We start from the raw sequence: 23,918 nt of genomic DNA, 5'->3' as shown, positions 1-23,918 counted from the left end.
ATTTGCAGCTGCGGCTTTCCCTGTCCCACACCTGACTTCATAGGGCAGGCATAGGCAAACTCGGCCCTCCAGATGTTTTTGGGACTACAACTCCCATCATCCCTAGCTAACAGGACCAGTGGTCAGGGATGATGGGAATTGTAGTCCCAAAACATCTGGAGGGCCGAGTTTGCCTATGCCTATCGTAGGGCATCAGACGATGGGCAGATGGGTGTGGCTTCGGGCCACTGGTCCTTCACTGCTGTTTTCATGTGTTGTGTAAACGAGTTTGCCCTGTCTTGCCTCAGCTGCTCAGTGAGCTTCATGGCTGAGTGGGGGTTTGAACCCTGGTCTCACTATCCGCTGCACAACACTGGCACTCTGGTCAGCATCCATAAAAGATGACCCCCAAATCACAATGCAGTGGGTTAGAGGAATAGGCAACTGTCTCGCTTTGTGGCGTATAGAGCTGTTCTATAGCTGAAAGCTACTTCATGTTCCATATAAGAGGGCTGGATGGTGCAATCTGTTCCTTTAGTTGTCGTCATCCATGGGAAATGATTGCCAGTTTTTGTCTAAAGAGCACTTGTTCAGGAGTAAGCATCCACAGAGTAAGTGGGCCATTTTTGTCAAGCATTGTTCTTAAGCGATTGGTTTTTCAGTAACATGTACATGATATCTTCAGTTTTCCAGTCCAAAGAAATAGGTTTTTCAGTAAATAGCTGAAGAGGTGTTTAACAGACTCACACACACACATACACACACACGCGCGCACTCACTCTAGCCTGTCCTTGCTTTCCATGTGAGTCATTGGCCCTCTCAAATCCTTTGCAATGCCTCAAACATTATTTTTCCTTACATTTTTATTTTTTATTTTTTATTTTGCATTCATGCGCTGCAATAATTAATTATGGTTGAGGTAGAACTGATTTTGTTGTGGGCAACAAAGGGGTTCTGTATGTACTGAGTGAATTTGTGTGAATATCATGAATGCTGAAGAGGTGGTATTTGCATAATACATCTTTATTCTCGCAAACAGACTTTTGTGAGAGAGCCTTTGACTGTGTTTCTGTGGCTTCTTCTGTCCTTCCCTCTGATTTTCTATCCAAGGAAAATGCTGGGGTTTTGTTAGTTTCCAGGATCCCCGTCATTATTTTGCAATTTGGAATATTTCATTCATGGGCTATAAAGCCTTGAAATGCTGGGTGTTCTGATGTTTACTCTGTTAATAGCCAATTCAGATCCCTAAAGTGAAAATAATGTTCAGAATATTAGAGTGTTTACGTGGAGAAAGCAATGATGGAACATCTTTGTTACCAGGAAAAATGCACAAGAATCAACTTATTTCTTTTTCCCTCCCTGGGCGTTTATATAGAGAGAGGGGGGAACGTTAGATGATTTAGAAATAGCTAGATGGTGGCAAGGCACAAACTTTGGCAGGGGTAATATATAAACCTTATGTGTTCAGGGGAACAGCTTTGCAAATAAGTCAGGAACTTACTAGTCTGCAGACATTTTTACTAAACTTCCCTGCCCCACCCTTGCCTGTGTTTTAAAGAAAGCTCCCTCTTTTCTTTTCAAGCCTGGAATGGCAAATGTTATAAGGACCATCTGACTAGAAAAAGGCCAATAAATTTTCTGCATGCATTTGGAAGAGCCAGGAAACATGTGTAATGACATCAGGATGTGGGGCAAGTGGTAACATGCCAAGGGGGAGAGGGCAGCTTGCCATGGGTGCCTTGGAGGGCATACCCCTTTTTCGTAATACCTATTGCCGTTGGATATTCCTCCGATTTGCCTGAGCAAACGCCACAAGTGACTAGGGCTGAGATGATCTTCTCATCTTGGAGTCTCTGAATGTCAAATAAGTGCAGAGACAGAATGAACACTAAGCCGGGGAGTTCGCAATGCAGGTGAGCTTGGATCATGGATTTGTAAAATTAAGGTTGCAGTCTTAACCCAGATGATGTGGGATTCGCTTCCTACTTCTTTTTTAATCAAGGAAGCATTTAAAGATTATCTGTGAGTCCTACGGAGGTCAGGCAATATCTTGCAACTTCACATAATAAAAAGGGCAGTCATCGCTTTATTACATTTTATTAAACTTTATATCCTGCCAGTCAGACCAAACAAGACTCTCAATACAGTTTATCCAAAGTTCTACCTGGGGTGGGAGGCTCTTTAGATAGTAATGTGTGTTGTTTCAAAACGTAGCAAGCCAGTCCTGTTGCACATTTTGGGCACCTCCTGCTCATCTGTCTCAGTGGGGCTCTAGATTTCTGCCCCAGTGTCCTGCTCTGATGGTGCCACGGGCGTTTGCAGCTTTCAGCTGTTTGAATAGAAAGGATAGTTATCCCTTTTGTGTGCACATCTGAATCCTTCATGAAGGGAATTCAGCTCCCGTATTCAACTGAAAGTTTGTGAATTTAGGAAATTTTGCAGAAATTCACTTGATTAGTACATCTTCAACTCAAAACCAACCTCTTCTGACTTAACTCCTTGGAGTCCTCACCCCTAAGCTTCTGTGTTTGTAATCATCCATGCCATTTCCTCTCTCCAACCCTGCTCTACTTTCATGCGATGCATCATGACTTGCTATTTATTACTTTCCCTCTGGCAGGCTTTATCTGTTCTTTGGGTTCTCTAATGTGAGAGGGGATACCTCAAGCCTAGGGGCCAACCAAATGAAGCTGCCCTTGGGACTCCTTCCAGGCCACCTCCCCACCTCCACTAGCCCTGCTTTGCACCTGCCTTGAGTGTTTTTGACTGGCTGGGATGTGTCCTTCAACCCTGATAATGCCTCTTGCTTGCTTGCTTGCCTGCCTGGATGGGTGGTATGTGTAGGAACTAGCTTACTGTACAAAGGTAAAAAAAACAACCCCAAAACCCTCTGGCTTCACCCATCACTGGCATGTGCCCCTTGCAAGGTTGGCCAGAAGGGAAGGTGTCCCGCAGGTTGAAAAAGATTCCCCACTCCTTCTATAATGTGCATTGATATGACAGATATTAAATTCCTCAAAGCTTGTTCCTAGTAAAAATGCTATTTCGTAGTCAGTTATAGCAAAGTGAGAAAGTTGGTAAGGGAGAAAGAGACTCCAGGATGTTGCACATTAAAATACATTGTGGATTTTAGCTTTTTTTTGTTTGTGACCTCTTATGGTTGTTGTTTTTTTAATCCGTTGCAGTCTCTAATCACTCCTTTTCAGAGTGTCTTGCTAGTGATTATATTGCAAATAGCAAAATTGACCTATTTCTCCCTGTGCAAAGCTATATGTCTGTGTTACATATGCATTTAGCAAAATATGTCATTTTGCAGCGAACAGTCTTGTGATTGTGCCTAACCAGTTGTGACAGCAAAAGAAGCTTGCCTTCAGAATTGAATTTTTAAAAGTTATTGGAAGGTCTCTCTGCTAGTTTTCACGTAATCTAGTCTAAATCAAGGACGACGACGCCACCCCCACCCCCCGGTTGCTGCCGTGGTACTGTAGCAGCTATTAATAATAGCTGTTCTATACAGTTGCTGACTGAAAATCCATTTGCAACTCTTTGCATCTAATCAGGGAGATCAAAGCTAGGGCTGAGCCAAAGAGCCAGAGGGTAGGGGGAGATTTTTATGAATGCATTTGTGGCAGTAGCAACAATCCCTTTTGCCCCTTTTGAGAATTGCATTGAAAGATGGTGTCTGCCAATTCAGAGTGAAGGCAGCAGTGGATTAGTCTGGCTAGGATCGTCCCACATAACCAGTCCAGGAAGCATTGTCTTCACTCTGCACTGGCTTTCTTCAGTGGCATTGGCATATTGTGGTGTCGCTGGTTAAGGCGCATAATCCCTGAATGTCTGGAATTGGCATAGAAAGGGTGAGCATCCCAAGTAGGAAAAGGAAAATGGGAATCAGCAGAAGGAACACAATGGTACCCCCTGCTTCCTATCCACCATCAAAACTGTTGCATGCCACATTAAGGAAAAATATTTCAAAAACCCCTTGGGATTTTTCCTCTGTATTATCCCAGCCTGGAGGATTCCCATCTATTGCTAACCTACCAACACTATCACCAATTTGTTTTAAAAAAAACCTCTACTGTTATTTACTTATTTATTGCCCAACCCTTTCCACCATCTATTTAAATTACCAGTCGGTCATAAAGCTCAGCCCCCCCAACAGAAGCCTGTAATTTCAGCATGCAGAAAATGCTTTTCAAAGTAATCAAAGCAAAGCAAAAGGTATGTTATTTTGAAATATCAATTTAATAAAACAAGTAGTTGTGCTAGCTTTAAAGGATACTTTAAATTAGGCTGCTATTGATTTAAATCAGGATGTTTACTAGACCAGGCGGCTGGCTTTCAAAAGGGCAGTTTTGAGAGGTTCAGTTCCTCCCTCTATCCAAGACCCATTGCAGATTACTCTGTGACCCTCCATCCTGGTTAATTCTCACCAAGGCCAAACAAGGAGTCCTATACATGAAGCCATCCAGTTCTCCACTTGCCTCTGGAGGCACTTCGGCTTCTATTCAGGACCCCTGCTGAAGCTCTCCCTCTGGTCCAGCATTTCACATACACTACAACTATATATTCAAAACCTATTGCCCAGATACCTAAGCCATTTCGCCAACCCAAGAGCTGAGGACTCTGCATGAAATCTTTGAGCTGTCTGCTTGCCATTAGAGACACTCAGGCATCTATTCAGGACCCTTGCCAAAGCTCTCTCTCTGGTCCAGCAGTTCCATCGCTCCCTCGGGAACTCCCCACTGAGTTTTGGCTTGCAAGGTCCCACCAAGGCTATCTCCTGTGAGTTCTTCTCTTCACCACAGTTGCTCTTCTCTAGCCAGTGATTTCAGTTCTTTGGCCTTTTTTAATTCACAATCGCCAAGTCCTCTTAAAGTCACATTGTCCCACCCCTGGCCAAATGACAATTCGCCAAAGCTGTCACCTGCGCATGCGTTACAGCTGTCCAAACTGTACACACTGTGTACTTTCATGTGGTTGACCGCAGCTTCGGTTTTCAAATTAGATGGAAGCTGGTTTGAGGGAAATTGCATCAAACAGAAGCTGCAGGATAAAGATGGAATGTGGCTAATGGCTTCATTGTCCTCTGTTTCAAACACCAGTGGGAGCACACTGGAGCCAAAGTATATGGTGGTGTGTACATAATCTGGTCTGGGCTAGTTTCCCCCTTCTCTCCCTTCCCTGGGAAGCTATAGGTCAGCCTTCCCCACAGGTGGTGCCCTCCAGATGATTGGGGCTCTGACTCCCATCATTCTCCTGAGTGTTGGCTGTGCTGGCTTCAACTGATAGAATGAGCCCATCAAGATTTGGAGGAAGGCTGGCTGGGTTAGCAGAATGTGCAAACTAATCATTGTTGCTTTTTCCCCCACCCCGAAATTCTGTTTTCCTAATTTTGTTTCCGTAACTTCTCAGGGACAAATTGCCACTTGAGCTATTGCACAGGAAACTCGATTAGCAAACATTATAATTACTGTTTACTTAAAATAGACAGTGTGATGTTAAGCTCATTTTAAAATATTAATTATAATATTTTTCTCTGAACACGAAGATATGCAATTCTGATCAGATCATAAGATCTAGTGAGGGTAAGTGGATTTTCCTAGCTGGTGTGACAGGCATTTATAAATATGTATATTCACATCTCCTGGCAGTCTTTGTGTAACTCTTTGGCTTGATGAAAGAACATATTTATTTTTAATTATTCAGAATCCAAACAAACTTAATGCATGTAAAGAATGCTTAAAACTACATCCATTGGATTGAGTGGGGAAGTAGAGAAGTTTTATGCAAACCCACCCCCCACCCTCAACTGTTGGAAACTTTGTGGGACAGTCTCTGAGAAGAATATATAGGGTCCTGAACAAAAATCCTACTGACTGTTTTTCAACTGTCTTTTCTGCTCCTGGCTAAACTCTCTCAGCTTTCTGAGAGCAAATATTCTTATTACATAGAATGCAGGCCTATAGTACTATTTTACTTTCCATATCAGCAAGTAAAACTTTTGAAATTTAAGTATTAGGAACTACAGCAAATAACCTTTAAGTAGCTTGAAAGCCATGCCTTCTGATTTGCAAGTCTGAGGTGGCTCTGTGCATATCTAGATCTAGTTAGCTCTTGTTGACTAATATATTATCCCAGCAACTAAGAAATTTGTTAGAAATCTAAGAATCCCAACAGCAACACCCAAGTTTGGAGCATGTTTAGACACTACCAGTGAGGCTTACTTCTGAATAGGCAACTTGCATAAAATGTCATGGAGAATTATGTTGGGATAGTCATACAAGAAGAAAACTGAGAGATTGCGTTTTCCATTTGGACTTGTTGCATTGTAAGGTTCATAGGTGTACTTGAAAAATATGTTGGAAATCATCACTCATATGTCTCCCCACCCCTCACAATGATCTGAGTAGTTAGCTAGGTATCCATGTGGGTTCCAGTCAAAACTGCTAAAGAAGAAAGTGCTAAAATCAGAAAGCCAATAGCTCTAACTCCCATAATGATGTACTTGTTTGCTTCTGTTGTACATCCATTGGCTTTGAGTTTGGGCTAAGTGCTCAAAGATGAATTGCGTATTAAGGCCGTCCAGATGTCATTCTGAGCTGCCTGGTGTTAATGACTGATTGCATCTTTTCCATCGCCAAACTTTTTCCCTATGATGCATGAGCTCTCCGTAGGTGATGGTCTTAATGGCTGACAGCTCCCTCGGCCTGTCTGTGAGCTCTCCAGAGTCATCTGTCTTGGGTCTGGCTTTCCAAAGAGTAATTCCATTGTATTGAAGCACCAAGTGTTTGAGATTCAGAAGACTATAAAATTGATTCTTCCATAAAGAGGTAATTTGTGGCAAATGGTGTAATCCTCTGGGCAGCCTTTCACTCATTCTGTATGTCCAGGGCTCCTAAGATGTAGGCAGAGAGATTGGAGGACCTCGCAGGCCAGTTGTGTTCTTGAAGCGCTTTCTTTTCTCCCACTCCTGGAACAGTAATTTATTCTTTACCCAGAAGTGCACAGCTCCTTTCTCTTACTTAAAGGCAGCAATGAAAGAGATCCTCACAACACCCAATGCCCATTGGCCACATTGCTCTGCCTTCCCAAACTCCCCATGCACAAGGGAGCCACTTTTTCCATTTTTTCCATTTAACAAAATTTGTATACTTCTTAATCATGAAAAACCTCTAAGATGTTGATGTAAAATATATATTATAGCTGCTGCATTTGAAGGTTGGGCCTCCGGGGAAAAGGAAGGAAGACAGATACAAGAAGGTACTTCTTCATGCAGTGCATAGTTGAACATGCTCCCACAGGAGGCAGCCACCAGCCATGATGGCTGTGTTCTGCCACCACAGTTGGTGGCAGCGATGCTTCTGAGTATCTGCTGCTGGAGGCCACGGGAGTAGAGACTGGTCTTGTTCTCGGGTCCTGCTTGAGGGTTTCCCACAGGCATCTGGTTGGTCACGGTGAGAACAGGATGCTGGACTAGATGGGCCCCTAGCCTGATTCAACAGACTATTCTTATGTTCTTAAGGACAAGGTGGCAAGTTCTTCCTGGGAGAGACAAAAGCAGAGTGAGGGAGAAAAGGGAGATGAGATGTGGGTGGACGGACATGTGTTTGTGTAAGATGGAAACAGAGAGTAGTTTGGCTCCATCCTCTTCCATTCCTAGCCTCATCCACCTTTACCTGCAGCCCTCCAAGGGAATCCATCCCTCAATGGGGAAAAGGTTACCCACTGCTAAACACCATAGTTGAAGTATATCCTTAAGTGAGTTTAAGGATATTTGCTTTTCTTCATGACTGGAGAGAACTGGGAGGTGACATTCTTAGTGACATCAGAGCTAGCTGGACCCTGCAATAGTCTTGTTGGTGTTACGTCCCTTCTAGATTGGTCCTCTTCTCCCATGATACACTAAACCTTGACAGGATATGGATGGTTGTCTCCTTTTCAAATGATGGAAACATCTCTCCATTAGAATTTGCTACTTTCTTTTTGGGAAATGTTGACACCCAAATGATCAAACTGCGGATAAGGGGATTGCCTTTTCAGGTTGAACATGAAGACGCTGTCCTGAAAACGTACTCGTTGGACCTGCTCAATGGATGCTTTTCAGTATTTCAGAACGATGCTGAAGTACAAAATAGGTCTTGTTTGAACACTGTATGTGTCTATTTTTAGGTATTTGTTTAAAATACATGTCAGCACAGAGAAGCCCCCACTGTTTCCAGAACATCTCCTATGGTCTTGTTGGGGATGAAGGCCTGATTAGGATATGTGGCAGATACCTTAATATAGAGACTTCTTGGGTCTGGTGGTGCAACATCAACTTTGAGAACTGGAAGAGTCCAGAATGGTTTAAACAGCCATAGTTGGCCAACTCTTCTGTACTGGTGATGGAAGCTTTCTTCTTTCTTTTTCCCCAAATGCATTGAAACAACTGAAGGATAGTAAGGCAACCTATGAAAATCTCTTCTGACACTTTATCAAGTACAGTGCAAGGGATGACTCGTACAATTTTATGCTATAGGCATACAAGTTCCAGTTTCATCTTGTCAAGTCTCAAATCACTGATTGCAGTAAAATCTTGACACTGGAACTGCAGTGTAATATAAGTAACCATGCTGGTGCTGGCAGCATTTAGAAATACATTTAATAACTATAATTTATCAAGAGTGTTGGGCTGTCCCAGGAAACCAAAAATACCCATAGTAGTAATGTATAATATTTAAAGGATGGATTATACATGAGCAGAACTGTGCGGGCCCTTGTGTTCATGCATTTGGAAATGTGCATTGTTGTGAGAAAATAAAAACAAAAAGTGAGTCTTTAAGGAGGGACTTTTGTCCAGATTCTTTTTTAAAAAAGAATACAGATCTCTTATGTTTAGTACCAGCTCTCTTGGAAATTCTGGCTATCTCTAGTATTTGTGGGTTTTTTTAGCATTCAACTGTTTTGTTGTATTGATTTTATCTGTGCTATTTTAATGAATGGTGGTCTATGAATGTTTTAATAAACAAATGAGGTTGAGCCACAAGTTCGAACTGGGAAGAAAATAAAAATTTGACATGCTTAAATTGTATACTTTACTTGCAAATTCACCATCAACCTTGATATAGGCTTAGATGATTGCTTAAGGGTGTCATTTGCAAAACCTGTGCAAATTGATCACTGGAAATTAGAGTAGTTTCATATTTGAAATTTTCACTCAGACATACCAACATTTTATTACACTTAACCAAATAGGTATATAAAAATCCTACCTACAGTTCGGTGTTTTGAACTGATGGCTGAAGGCAGACCTCGCCTGTCTCCCAAAAGTTCCTTGATTGCATCCCACCCTTCTTTCAAGGCACTATGTGGGGGATAATTTTCTCTTTTCCTCCATGCACAACAACCCTACAAAGTAGGTCATTCAATGAACTCCATTCCTGAACAGAGATATGCAAACCCTTTCCCTCTCATCCACACTGTATATCTTAAGCTCTATAGCACTTGCTTCTAAACTGTTTCTCTCACCTCAGAAGGCCCATTTCTGTCCCCACTTCACTATGCAACTTTTTCTGCCCTCATAATCTCAGAATCCCATATCTCCACTCTTGTCGAGAATGACATTATAAAATTATTATTAGGACTGTGCTCATGAAATGCTGATTTTTGATTGTGACCCAGAGGTTGCAGAGGGACCATGTTGGCCTGGGATTTATAGTGAGAATGTGAAATTAAACCAGTATAATTTCCTGCAGGAAAAATACCATCTATATAGTCTATTAATGCTGACTTCTGAATCTGAATATATTAGAAGCAATTACACAGTGGATAGCTCTGCGCATTATTAATTTGATTGAAAGGCTTTAAACACAGTGCATTACTCACTTGAAATCCCTAGCAGCCTATTGTCTGTCTTTACATAATTCCTAGTGGCCCAAACCTATCCAAACAGGAGAAAAGGAGATGTAAAATTAATGTATGGTTATTACTGAAATTACCTCATAAATTAGTTAAGTCCCCCATCAAGGTTAAAATGAACATTATTACTCTGGGAAGAAGGAAAAAAGAAGTCTCAGAGGCTTCCATTCTTGGCATTACTTTTATTGGGAAAGAGTTCTGTTTTGGAAACTGAATGGATAAGTTAAATATTCCATCAATAATTCTGATAGCGGCAGAGATGACAGAATGGGGGGAGAAGCAGAGAAGTGTTTTGTTCCATCGGACAGATGGTGCAGCGCCAGATTATTCTTTTGTTTCTCCACATTGTATTGCCATCTCATTGATGCCTCTCATAGCTCCTTCGTTCATCTTGTTTTATTTAGAGCATTTTCGCCCCGCTCTTTAGCCGAAAAGATTCCCAGAGCAGCTGTAAGTCAGTCCCCGCCTGCAGGCTTGCAGTCTAAAAGACACAACACAAAAGTAAAAGAGGAGTTAGAGGGGAAAGCAAAATTGAGGGCGGGGTGGGGGGGAGTTTGATCATGGCCAGCTGGGATGGAGGCAGCCCAGGTAGCCTGGTGCAACAGCTGCCTCCAGGTGACAGGTGAGGGATGTGCAAAGGCCGTCAATGGAACAGCCCTGCTCACCTTTTCTCTCTCTTGCACTCTGTCTTCTTCCGCTTTCCATTTCTCTCTCTTTCCCATTGTTGAAGGAGTCCAGGGATCACCAGTGTTTTGAGGACTAGCGGGTACATTTGGAGTTTTGAGAAAGTCCTGTGAGCACCATCAGTCACTAAATGTCAGCTCTGGGGTGTGTGTCATAAATGCCTGCTGTGGGGTGGATATAACACAAAATGGCGGTGCGTCTGAAAAAGCAGAAAAGGTGACAGGAGCCCCGAATGGGTGGGCATGCTTCCTCCAGTCTTGTTTATTTTTGAGGGGATATTTACTGAGACCTTTTTGCAGGCACCATAGGAGGTACTGCTGGGTTCCAAGTTGGCAATCCTTGAAATAGTCTTTAAGGTGGTGGTGGTGGTAAGGATTTATGTGAGTGGTGGTGGGAAGTTGGTTCCTGTGCTCTTAATGTTCTTAATACATTTTGTAAAAATACAGTACAGCCAGAAGCCACAAATTATACACAGCCTTTAAGGAAACAAGGGCAAAAGCCTGCAAGAATAATTCAGTTTTATTGTGTGTACGCTGCCTACAGGCCAATTACCCAAAGTCTATAGAGTTAACCAGAGTAACATGCATGCATCAGATAACTTGCCATTGACACAGACTGATGTGAAATATATACAGTATAAATCTTACGCTGTCAGTTTGCTATGCATTTTAATATGTGCATCCAGAAGTTTTAGCTTCCCCCCCCCCCCGCCCTGTGCCAGAATAAAAATGTCTTCACTAGTCAGCGAAAGATAGCCAGAGGAAGGAGGGAGGGAGGGAGGGGAACCTGACTTCATGGGGTACATGACCTTGTTGGGGCAGCCAGTGAAAAAAACCTGGGTAGTGTCCAACTAAGACAGTACTAAGAACAGGCCTATTGAAATGGGCATGGCTAACTTGGGCCTCTTCATTTCAGTGGGTGTGCTCCAACACAGCTGGATATGCCACTGTGGGTCATGCCTCCACCCTGGGTGGGACATCCCACTGATCTTAAGAAATGGGCAAGATGGTACATACACAGTGGTACCTCGGGTTACAGACGCTTCAGGTTACAGACTCCTTTAACCCAGAAATAGTACCTCAGGTTAAGAACTTTTCTTCAGGATGAGAATAGAAATCGTGCTCTGGCAGCGCGGCGGCAGCAGGAGGCCCCATTAGCTAAAGTGGTGCTTCAGGTTAAGAACAGTTTCAGGTTAAGAACGGACCTCCGGAACGAATTAAGTACTTAACCAAAGCTACCACTGTACATGTAACCTCAAAATATTCTGGGGGTGCCCATTTCCTAGGTGCTGTTAGAAACTAGATGCTGGACTAGATGAAGCCCTGGTCTGCTCTGGCATATTTCCCTGCCCCACAGTGCAATGTCAGTGAATAGGAAAAGGTTGTACCCATTCTTCTTTGGCATTTTACTCAAGGCAGATGCCCAGACAGGCTCAGTCCTTAAGCAGTGGACTTCTGAGGTCCCCTGATTTTGGGATAGCCCTAACCGTAAGGACAGTGGTGATGTGGCACTTCCGCACAGTGTTCACCTGAGCATGAGACTGTCACATGGCATGAATACGCATCATATTATGTGCAGGAGGTCAAAAGAGAGAGAGATTAAGTCTGGGGGATTCTGCTTGGCAAACTAAACTGCCCCCTCCAAGTGCAGTTTTGAACTGTGGCTGCACCTTGCCAAAAAAAAAAGTTTGCACTTTCTGCCCTTTTCCCCTAGACTAATGCAGACATCAAGATTTCCCAGTCTCCAGGGTGTGGTTTAGAAAGTGGGCATACCACATGGCTCATGCAAGGCTACACACTCTTTCATGCTCCCCTGTCTCCTGTGTGTGCGCACACTCCCAAATCTGCTCCTTTTGCAGCATTCACTATGGTATTAGAGTGTTGCATTAGAGATGGACCTGTAGCTCGAGGCACCTCCTTTGCATGCATCTCCATGCAGGGCTGGAAAAGATCGCTGTCTGAAACCATGGAGCGCTGCTGCCGGACAGCATAACAAGGGTAGCCAATGTGGTGCCGTCCAGATGGTGTTGGACTACAACTCCCCTCAGCCCCAGCCAGCGTGGCCAGTGGTCAAATATGATGGGAGTTGTAGTCCAACAGTGGCTACCTTTCAAATAGATAGTACTGAGCCAGATAGGCCAGGCGTCTTTGAGGTTGTTTTTTTTTCTACAATCAAGTGGCATATGAATCTTTATGAAATAAATACATAAAAGTCTGACTTGGGACAAGGCAGCTTCCTATCTGCACTGAACCTAGCCATGGTTAATTTTAAACCAGGGCTTAAAATCAGGATTTCAAGCAGGTTTGCAAACTGTTCCTCCACATGGGAGTGAATCTCATAGTTTAACTACCGTATTTTTCTCCCTATAGGACACACTTTTTCCCCTCCAAAAATGAAGGGGAAATGTGTGTGCGTCCTATGAGGCGAATGCAGACTTTCGCTGAAGCCTGGAGAGCGAGAGGGGTCCGTGCGCACGGACCCCTCTCGCTCTCCAGGCTTCAGGAAGCTATCTGCAAGCCTTGGGAGCTCCGCGGGAATTCCCGTCGAGCTCCCAAGGCTTGCGGATAGCAGCATGCATCCCGAAGCCTGGGGTGCGCTGTGCAGATATCAGGCCTGGAGCTTCATGCAGATATCGGGCAGCCCCACAAGCTCGGGGGACAGCGGGGAGGCAGAGCGCCGTCATCCCGCTATTTCCTGACCTGGTTTGGAGGCTAGCGGTGGGGAGAAGCGCGCTTCTCCCCACCGCCAGCCCCACAAGCTCGGGGGACAGCGGGGAGGCGGAGCGCCGCCATCCCGCTATTCCCCAACCTGGTTTGCGGAGTTGCCTGCATCCCGAAGAGAGATGCCTGCATCCTGAAGCCTTCGGGCAGATCTCCGCAAGCCTGGGGAGACCGGCGTGACTTCCTGCCGGGCTCCCTAGGCTTGCGGATAGCAGCCTGTTCTGGGGGCTGGGGTCGGGGGAAGCTTGGGCTTCCCCCACCCCAGCCCCGCGCCTGGGGGGGAAGATTTTCTTTGTCCCCCCCCCCAAAAAAAACACCTAGGTGCGCCCTGTGGGCCGGTGCACCCTATGGGGCGAAAAATACGGTATGTGCTGCATGAAGAAAAGTGCTTTATTTTTGTCTTTCCTGCATTTTCCAACATTCAGCTCCAATGAATGGCTCTGGGTTCTAGTGCTGTAAGAGAATGGCTTGCTTTGAGAAGCAGCTTCGTTTGAGGATTAAGTATCTTTTATTCATTGCAGCGGGTGAAGCTGACAATATTCACTGCATTCGTCTGTATCAGTGCATATGGGTATTAAAATGCCTTTATTTGGATCACACCCCAAAAGGAATTACTAGTGATTCATAAAGGGAGAGTATGTATTATGCTACATCTATTAAGGCATGTTTTATGTGTAACAGTAATTAAAATATAATTGAAATCACTATTTCTTCTAATTATTGGCTTAACATACTGCTTATTTAAAGAATGGATGCCTATAAATGTCTCCTTTTTATATATATCCACAAATGGGTTCCTGGCAGCATCATAATTAAAAGAAGGATTAGTTAACATACAATTTAATCATTCTGTCATCAAAGGATTTAGACCTCATTAATTACATGTTAATAAATAGTTATGAATAAACAAAAAAAAATCAGTATAAAATATGCCAATTGAGATCCAAAATTACAGTATTTAAAAACTAATAAAGAAGCAGAGCTGTGGGCCTTAAGACCTTTTGGTGTGGTCTCACTCTGATTTCATAGTACTTGTGGTTCTGTGTCATTGCTATATAACAAGCAGAAACCTATGGAAAAAATGTTGTGGGGGTGGGGGAAGGGACTCAGATGAACCACGTCCTCAAAGAGCCGGTTCTGCCTCGCACCTTAAAGGATCATAGGTCTTCTTCCTCAGAAGTAGATTTCTGACTCCCAGTGATCGTTTAAGCCACAGTTACCCACCATGGTTCTCCTCCTCATTTAATCCTCACAACAGCCCTGTGAGGTGGTTAGGCTGAGAGACAGTGACTGGCCCAAAGTCACCCAGAGAGCAGCTTCATGGCTAAGTAGAGATTTGAACCCTCGTCTCCCAGGTCTTAGTCTGACACACTCACCATTATGAAACCCGTAAGCTACCCCTGCTTCAACCAAGACAGGACGTTCTTCCTTGCAGTTTATATAATTATTAGCTGTGCATTTGGAGGGTACGTCCAAGACCAATTTCCACCCACAGTTTCCCTTTGGTACCCAGATAAATGACGTCAAGTAGCAAGGATGCCAGCTTACCTTCCGCTTAAATGCCAACCTGTTTTCTACTGTCTTCTGCTCATATTCCGTGCCAGTATATGGACAATGCACTTGTTTACTCACCTATCTGTGATTTTTTTGCGGGGAAGCGATGCCCCCTAAACCCAGCTTTTCATGCAAGCCAACAAGGTGACCATTATGCTGATGGTGTTTCCTGCTTGGCAGGGGGTTGGACTCGATGGCCCTTGTGGTCTCTTCCAACTCTATGATTCTATGATTCATTATATTTGGAGACACACTCCTGCTGTGGCTTATTTTAGCACCCCACACATTGGCAGACAGTACACCCACTTTACTAAACACTCTAGTTTGGAATATACCCACCTGGATGGATGAGAGAATGTCACTGCAGCCTTTGGCAACTTAAGTGACCTCCAGCTGTTTTGGAATACAGCCCCCATCAGCCAAAACATATGGAAGGAACCAAGTTGGCAAGGGCTGAACTGATAGAAGGATCCATCAAGTGATGCTATCTGTGGTATTGGGGGATCTTGCTGTTTGACTAGGGAAGATGATTTACAATCTTCTTAAACAATTAAAATGCCAGTTATGCCTCACCCACCTCTCCCCTCTCTTAAGCTTAAACGATCTGTTGATTTTGTTGTCCGTAAATCACCCTTGATAGATGTCCCTGGGATGTGTTTTGTTTTCCTTTTAATTTATTAACTCCGAGCTGCCATTCTTCCCCCACCCCCCTGTGGCACCTGTCCGTTTTCCAATTAAGCTTTGTCTCTCAGAGAATGTCTCTCTAGTTTCTGTGTGTTTTGTAGAAAAGAAGGGGAAATTGCACTGGTTTCCATTGCTTGGGTTTGAAGGTTTATGTCCCATCCCTTCTTTAACTACAGTTTCCCTATAATTGCTAACCATCTTTCAGGTAGGCCAGTACAGACATAAAATTGTGGATGGGACATTGGCTAAGCCGTGGTTTGTAGTTTGTGGTTTGTCTCCCAGCCACTCAGGCCTCCTTGGCTTGGGGATTGCTTGGGCTGGTCAAACAAACCATGTTAAGCAAGGCTGTTGGGTTTGGACATAATGCCAAACGATAGTTAAAGCAAGCCATGGTTTACAAGCTAACAAGAAACCATGGTTAGTCTGCTTGGCTGGGTTCAAAAGTTAAGAAAAGCCACACTTAGGCAAAACAAACCATGGCTTAGTGTTACTCATGAACTGGGCCATTCAGAACATGTGGCTGAGTCCTTCACCCCCTCATGTTTTTCTATCATGTGTAAATCCTCCTCTCTTCCTCTTTGAGAGTTGACTTAAATCTGCATCCAGCTTATTCTAGCCATGGTTGGATTCATGCTCAAGCTTGTAGTTGAGGTTGGGCACTGTCATGTCAGCCCTGGATATATCAGAACAGTGGCTGCTGTTAACATCAGTGCAGGACCAAATGCTGTAATGTGAGCCCTACTGAGATGTGGAAAGTGCACGTCTGAGGGGTGCTTACTGGGATGAGTGTGCTGGCTTCATGCTCCGCAAGTTGGAGAGTAACTGTGTGACATGAGGAGCCAACCTCTGCTCTTGCGAGCTCCCTCACTGCTCCCCAGTTTTCCATGGTTTGACATCACAGAAGTACAAGAGATTTCTCTGCTCCAGGCAGTTGCATTTCAACTCCCAGAGGGTGATGGTGATGGAGGTGAACAGCCAGCAGGCTCATCTGCATGCCCTACTCCTCACAACTGGAACTCCTATGCTTCTATAACACCCAAATAAAGGTCATGGTGACCTCCAAGGGTGTAAGAGGGACAGGATTTTCACATGAGGCGGGAGAACGACCATCAAACAAATATTCTGACCATCCAAGGACATTAGACTGGGCCACAAAAGAGGGTGCTTGTAAGTGTGCTGTTCAGAAGCAAATACATTAAGTCTCCTCATCATACTATGGCTATCATAGCTTGTGTCTTCAGAGCTGGTTCACCATGAGAATACCAGGAAAAATCATTCAGATTTTAATATTTTTAAGTTCAAGGTTGCCAAGTGTTCCTTGTGCTGTAAGATGCCTTTAATTTTAACATGCTTCTAAAATACTTCAGAACATCCCAGTCCCACAGAACATTGTGGATGATGTACCGAAGCTTTGTTGTGCCTCGCACTTTTGAAGCATTGCACTGTCGACCCAAATGCTTGTTAAGAGCTTAACTTGTTGACACGCTTGCTCCAAATTGATCTCTAGAGTTTTCTTAAGATCTGGGCTCTAAATTTAGCTAGCTGTTTCCATTTGTAGCACGTTATCCGAGCCAGGCTACTCACCATGATAACTTCCTTTGATTTATTATTATTATTATTACTATTATTTTTGGAATCCATGTCTCCAGTAGACTTATGAAATGCTTTCATTTTCCTAACTCCTGCCTCTTCCAAGGAAATGATTAGGAATCGTAGGCAGAGCCTGTATAAAATCGGACCCTCCTTTTAAGTTAATCAGTATAACCTTCCCGTACTAAGGGGTGTCACCCTCAGCACACATTGGCTATTGATCAGATATAGCCAGGGTGAACTTTTCTTCCTTTGTGTTGCTAAGGAGACATGTCGGAAGCACTACTACTTTTTAATTATGGATGTTATTAATATTAATAAGGTATCTAGTAGCTTCCGGTTCCTGTTTTCATGCTGGTGGCGTTTCCATTTTCTTTTCATTCCTATTGCAGAGTTTTGTCGATTAATGATATCTTAGCAGTGCTCCTTTTGGACCCGGCTGTTCATGGCTATGATCCTGTAACAGAAAGTTCATCTAGAAGCACAGCATGCTTTGCCTATAACATCCTGGGCAGATGCCTGTCAGGTTTCCCCAAAAAACGTTTGTGAGGTTCAGCAACCTGTGAAATGTGGCACATTCATCTCCTTGATATGTGCATAATAGTGTTGGGACTGTCCATCCTAATGTCTCATTAAGCGGTTAGATATATCTAACCGGGTGTGTAGCTAAAGCAATATCTTAAATGTCCGTCTAATAGCTTGCATTTGTCGCAGCAGCTGCCAAAGACTTGCGAACGTCTCTGAAATCTGAATGGGTTCCATTATCACTCCTTGTTAATGAAATGATTTTAATATTACAACAAATGAGGTCTTCCCCCCCTCCCCCCAATCCTTTCAGTATTAAAAGGGAATTGGATTGTAATTAGAGTATATTTCACCAAGACTGAAAGGGGCTCTAATATGTGCTTGACTCTTAAAGCAGTTAATCCTATATTAATTGTACTTTGGGTGCATCTGTCCTTGCCTGATGGCAGAGCATCCATCATGTCCTAGGGGATGCTGGAGCTCTTGGGAAGGCGGAAGAGCTCCTCCTGCAGGATGCCTTTAGCGTCACGTGAAGAGACGGGCAGTTCTTTGCTTCAGGAAGTCTTTTGAGAGAGATACTGCTTCCTGCAGTGGACTCCTGCAACTTCCCCTTTCCTCCCACTCTCACCTGTGGTCAAAGAAACTTCAGGGTTTGGGAACAAAAAGAGGGAGAAGGAGGGAGCTTCTTAGTTTCCAAAGCAAAGCAACAACCTGGGGGTGGGGGAACAGTCGGCTTTTGGTCCTCTCTTCAATTGTTACTTGTTTAGCTCCAGTGACAGGTAAACTTTGAAGGTTAGGGGGTGGATTTGCTCCCACTGAAGCTTAAATGGACTTTCTTTGCTATTCCTCTTCTAGTTCTTTCTCTACCATTTTCTACAGGCACCTAGCGAGCTCAAAATGGAGATGGGATGATGGGTTGATGTCTGAGCCGGGCAGCAGAGAACAAATAAGTCCTGGTTCTTTCAACATTGCATTGTTCGTTGCTTTTTTTGTTTGATCCTCAGCAATCGATTAACTTCTGTCTCCTTTGTTTTGCAGCCTGTTTCAGCACTACTGCTACAAACGCGGCGGCATGCGACACACTTCCTACACCTGCATCTGTGGCAGGTAAGCCACCCCAGTCTTCATTTTCCATTTCCCACTGAGTTGTATCAGTATCACTATCAAGCTCAAGTCACTTCAGAAAGACATTTAGAAGCATTCAGTAAACTCTGCTTTATTTAACCACAGATATTTTAGGAAGAAAGCCCCATGGCTAAACTGGCATGCATCTTGAGGGTGAAGTAAGGCCCATAGCATCGAATGGTGGGTCTTCTTGGTGGCTGCATTTGATTTGGCTTTGACTGTGCACACACATAACCTTAACCATGGTTTAGTTCAACAAGCAACGTGTCATCTCACAGGCAAGCAAACAAGCCATGGCTTTTTATTTTTATTTTTGCCTATGGTTTCCAGCAACTGTTACTCAGAGGCATAATGCCTCTGACAGTGGAGTCAGCATAGCCATTGTGGCTATGAATTTGCCTAATCCTCTAGGTCGGTGGCCATCACTGCCTCCTGTGGAGATGAGTTCCACAGTTTAACCATGTATACTGCATAGAGAACTCTCTTTTATTAGTTTTGAATCTTCCAGTGTTCATCTTCATTGGACGTCCCCAAGTTACAGCATTATGAGACAGGGAGAAAAACATTGCTCTATTCACGTATAATTTTATAAACTTCTGCCATGTTGCCTCTTCTTCACCTTTTCTCTAAACTAAAAAATCCCCAAATGCTGCAATCTTTCCTCATGGGGGAGGTGATTCATCCCCTCGGCCATTTTGGTTGCCCTTTGGCTGCAGACCATCCTTACTCTAATTTAACAAAGTTCACTTCACTGAAAGGGGTCAGGTGCTAACAGGACACACGAAATGATACTTCCCCACAACCTCTTTCTCCTCACTTTGACTGCTCTCCCTCTCTCTTGCATGCAAAGGTGTGGGAGAGGCCCCTTTTGGACAAAGCCTATTCTCTCTCCGAGTCACACTTTAAGTGGTTTGTTCTGCTTCATGGTGCCTTAATGTTCACTGTAGGATTTTCCTCCTGCAGTAAGCCTATTTGTTACAGCTTCATCTTGCCCACTAATGTCGCGTTTTTCACTCTTTCTCTCAGAGTTCACAGCTCTGCTGATGTTGCGTCTTCCTTGCTAATATTTAATCAGAAGCATGAACCTGACCTTTTGAAAAAGAGACTGTGGGGTGGCGAAGGGGCGGGGGGGGGGAGAGAACACTTCAGGTTAGAAGCCATGTCCAGATAAGAGATGCCTCTGGATAAGTGAAATTTGCTCTGCACGGCTTTCGCCCTTTTACTCTAAAACTTCTGGCTGTGTTCCCATGTTGTTGTTATTTTCTGCTTGTGGAATGCTCTCCCCAGGGAGGTTCATCTGGCGCCTTCGTTACATATCTTTAGGCGCCAGGCAAAAAATTCCTCTTCTCCCAGGCTTATTAAACAATCTGTGGCCTTTTAAACTGTGAGGATATCATGGGTGGGGGTCGCTTCCACATTGCTAACTGGCTATACCTGGTGGATGTGGAAGGCCACATCAATTGGAGGGCCATGGCTGTCAACTTTCAGATTTGAAAATAAGGGATCAGCAGCCTCAAAAATAAGGGATCAGCAGCCTCACCTGTCCCAGGGACAGTCTACGGGATGTCTAACAATCTGTGATAGCAGCGGGAAGCAGCGGGAAACGGCGCTGGAATAAGGGAATTGCCTGCAAAAAAAGGGAAGGTTGACAGCTATGTGGAGGGCACCAGGTTGGGGTTGGCTGACTGTGCATCTTGGCTCTTGACAGGCCACCTTTTTCATAGTTTTCCAACTTCCTGGCCAAAAGCTCAGCGGAACTCCGCAGTGTCATCATTAAACCGCCAAGTTGGTTCAATAAAAATAACGTCTTGCTGATCAATAGTTCTGGAAAGAAGGAAATGGAAGTTTGATATGATTTTCAGAAGACTCTCTAACAGCCCAGCAGAATAAAGAGACATGCATGGATGGCTGAATGGTGCCATCAGCACTTAAGTTCCTTCATACATATTTAATCTGTGATTAATTGATTAACTTATTATATATATAAAAAGCATCCTCTTAGTGTTGATAAGTGACAGGCAGGTTCTCCCCACTCCACCCAGCTCACATTGGATTTGCTGGTGCCAAGTTATTACATTTGAGGGATATATCAGGGAGTCAAGTGGGCTCCACAAAGGGGGAGTGGGCACTCTAGGGCGATCATATCAATGACCCGAGCCATTCAAATGTTCCAGAGGTTGGCCAAGGCTTTGATAGGAGCACTGGTCATATCAGCCAGAGAATCCCCCAGAGCCGCCTGGAAACTCATTGAAGCCATCAGCCTCTCAGGGGAGACCATGCTAATAGGTCCTCCACCTCTGCCGAGGAGGAAAGGTGCTGAGAGCCTAAATCTCAACAGGAAGCAGTCGGACCATGACAAGGGACTGATGCCAATATCCCCCTCGTTCAGAACACCCTCTTCCTGCCCAGTTGAGAAAACGAGGTCCAGTGATGACCTATTGGGACAGCCCCATGGTTGTCATGGCAGCCATGAAGTCCTGAGCCAACCCAGAGCCAGTCACCTAGGCAGGGATGTTGAATCCCCCATAACCAGCAGCCAGGCAGTGGAGGGAAAGTCAGGCTTTCATGTCATTGGTCCAGAGTTCTTTAGGTCTTTAGTCCAACGATTGTAGTTTAACATTCACTTGGAGGACTACAGGTAACACCACCACCACCTGGCTGTCCACCTTTGGAATGCAGATCTTATCCTCAGACTCTGTGTTTGCGAGACTGTGCATCTCTGTCTATAGATCTTTACAAAATTGCCCTTTTGCATCTGAGGTTTTTGCAATTGCCTTTAGAATTCCATACCTTTTTAACCGTCAAAAAAATCAGTGCATAGGGGGGAGAGAGAGCACAGAGTGCCCATAGGACAGTTGAGTAAAAACAAAGATAATTTATTTTTTCTTTTCGCGTTGATGTAATCAGTTCGAAAATATTTGATATTGTGATAATTGTGCAATTAAAATTCTCGCTGAACTGCATTACAGCCCTGCTTTGTATGCAGCCAGGCGGGATCGCCAGCCGTCCATTCCATTTACACCACTCTCCCCCTGGAAATCTGCTTGTAATGCAAGCTGACATTTTTAATTTTCTCTTCATTTCCTAATCCTTGATTAGTAATTGTCTAAGTGATGTTCACACCGGGGCAAAAAGCATGAGCATTAGTGCAGCAAGCAGCACATCAGTATTATAACCCAGAGGTCATTAGAAAACTAGTGTGGCGTAGTGGTTAGAGTGTTGGACTATGACTTGGGAGACCAGGGTTCAAATCCCCACACAGCCATGATTCTCACCTTTAGCTAGTCACTCCTTCTTAGCCTAAGATCCCTCAAAGGGTGATGGTGAGGGAAACAATGATGTCCAGCACTGTGAGTTTCTTGGAGAAAAAATGGGATGTAAAGGCAATAATAAATACAATTAATTTGATCCTCACATGGGGCAATAAAATTTATTTGCTCCTATATACCATGATCATGAAGGGGTTTTGCCAGGGTGAGGCTGATCCACTGCTGACTCCTGCGATCAAGACAGAGAGAGAGAGAGAGAGACAGTGCTTTTTTCTGGGGGGATGCAGGGGTATGCATACCCCTAAACATTTTGTGAATCTTTGTATTTTGGTCCATTTACTATATTTATTTTTCCTGATTTGAACTATGAAATGGTGATTTTCTGGGGTCAAAATGAAAGTACCCATAAACATTTTTTTAGGAAAAAAAATCACTGTATATAGATATACATAGATATAGATGTATATGAAAGAAAGATTGATCTTCACACAAGATGAAGATCAGCATTTTGTCTGAATAAGTATTATTATTTTATTATTTGTACCCCGCCCATCTAACTGGGTTGCTCCAGGCACTCTGGGCGGGTTACAACATATATAAAAACACAATAAAGCACTACACAGCCAGGGTTTGTCAAACAAGCTGCACATCATCTCACATACAAGCAAAACAAACCATGGTGCTTGTTCCTCCTGAGCTTGGTTTGTTTCCCAGCTGTTCTTGTGTTGTCCCTGTAGCCTGATAAGTGTCTGGGGATGCACAGACCGTGGTTAAGCAAGCAAGAGCACCAAAGCATCTTCAAAGCAATCCATAGTTTGTGAGTCAAGAACAGGCATAGGCAAACTCGGCCCTCCAGATGTTTGGGACTACAACTCCCATCATCCCTAGCTAACAGGACCAGTGGTAAGGGATGGTGGGAGTTGTAGTTGTAGGGAGTTGGAGAGCCAGTGTGGTGTAGTGGTTAAGGGTGGTAGTCTCATAATATGGGGAACCGGGTTTGCGTCTCCGCTCCTCCACATGCAGCTGCTGGGTGACCTTGGCCCAGTCACACTTCTTTGAAATCTCTCAGCCCCACCCCACACACCTCACAGAGTGTTTGTTGTGGGGGAGAAGGGAAAGGAGAATGTTAGCCGCTTTGAGACTCCTGAAGGGGAGTGAAAGGCGGGATATCAAATCCAAACTCTTCTTCTTCTAGTCCTAAAACATCTGGAGGGCCAAGTTTGCCTATGCCTGGTCAAGAACTTCACCCTTAAGGTTTAGTCTTGCTCATGATTTAAGTGCAAACATACTTAATTTATTTTGCTACTTAGATGTTTCTCCCTCCCTGTAACAAGAACACAGGGTGGGTTACAATTATTTCTTACCTTAGTCTTGCTTCTGCCTTGCTTGCTTCTGCAAAACGCAGGTTGCTTTCACGAGCAAGGCATTCTCTTTGAATTCCATGCATCTCCAAGGTAACATCACTGGCCCCCACTTTGTGATCTTTCACCAAAGAATATTTTTCACTCTCCTGATCCCCCCTCCCATCTCACTTTAATTTGTGAGAGGTCTCTCCGGCAAGAGGAGAGCCCTGAACTTTCATACTAAGTAATAACTCATACCAGCTCAGGAACGTGAGTGTGTCGGCTCATTTCAAATTATAAATCCAGATAGGTAGAGATGTGATTTGCATTAATTATTTCTGGTTTTTTTGTTTGTTTTTTGCATTAGACCCACCACAACAAAATGATTCAAAAGATCAAATCAGGCATATTAGCGAGAGAATTACATTCGCTGTGTTGATTGCAAAAACTCCCTAAGAGAGAGTGATGCCTCCAGGATCTCCAAACGAGCTTCCTGGTTCTCCTGCAGCCAAGTCCTGTATCACTCACCTGCTTTGCATGCAAAA

General features: G+C 44.0%; 1 protein-coding gene across 1 annotated transcript in view; it reads left to right on the top strand.

Moving 5' to 3' along the window:
- The window catches only part of PEPD (peptidase D), a 124,812-nt gene that overhangs the window by 70,973 nt on the left and 29,921 nt on the right, over positions 1 to 23,918 (top strand). Inside the window, exon 10 of the mRNA XM_053399282.1 lies at positions 18,675 to 18,743. Within this exon, the coding sequence (XP_053255257.1) occupies positions 18,675 to 18,743 (69 nt within the window). The remainder of the gene's footprint in view (positions 1 to 18,674; positions 18,744 to 23,918) is intronic.

This window comes from Podarcis raffonei, chromosome 8 (genome assembly GCF_027172205.1).
Source record: "Podarcis raffonei isolate rPodRaf1 chromosome 8, rPodRaf1.pri, whole genome shotgun sequence".
NCBI lineage: Eukaryota > Metazoa > Chordata > Lepidosauria > Squamata > Lacertidae > Podarcis > Podarcis raffonei.
This window is presented reverse-complemented; position numbering and strand designations above follow the sequence as displayed.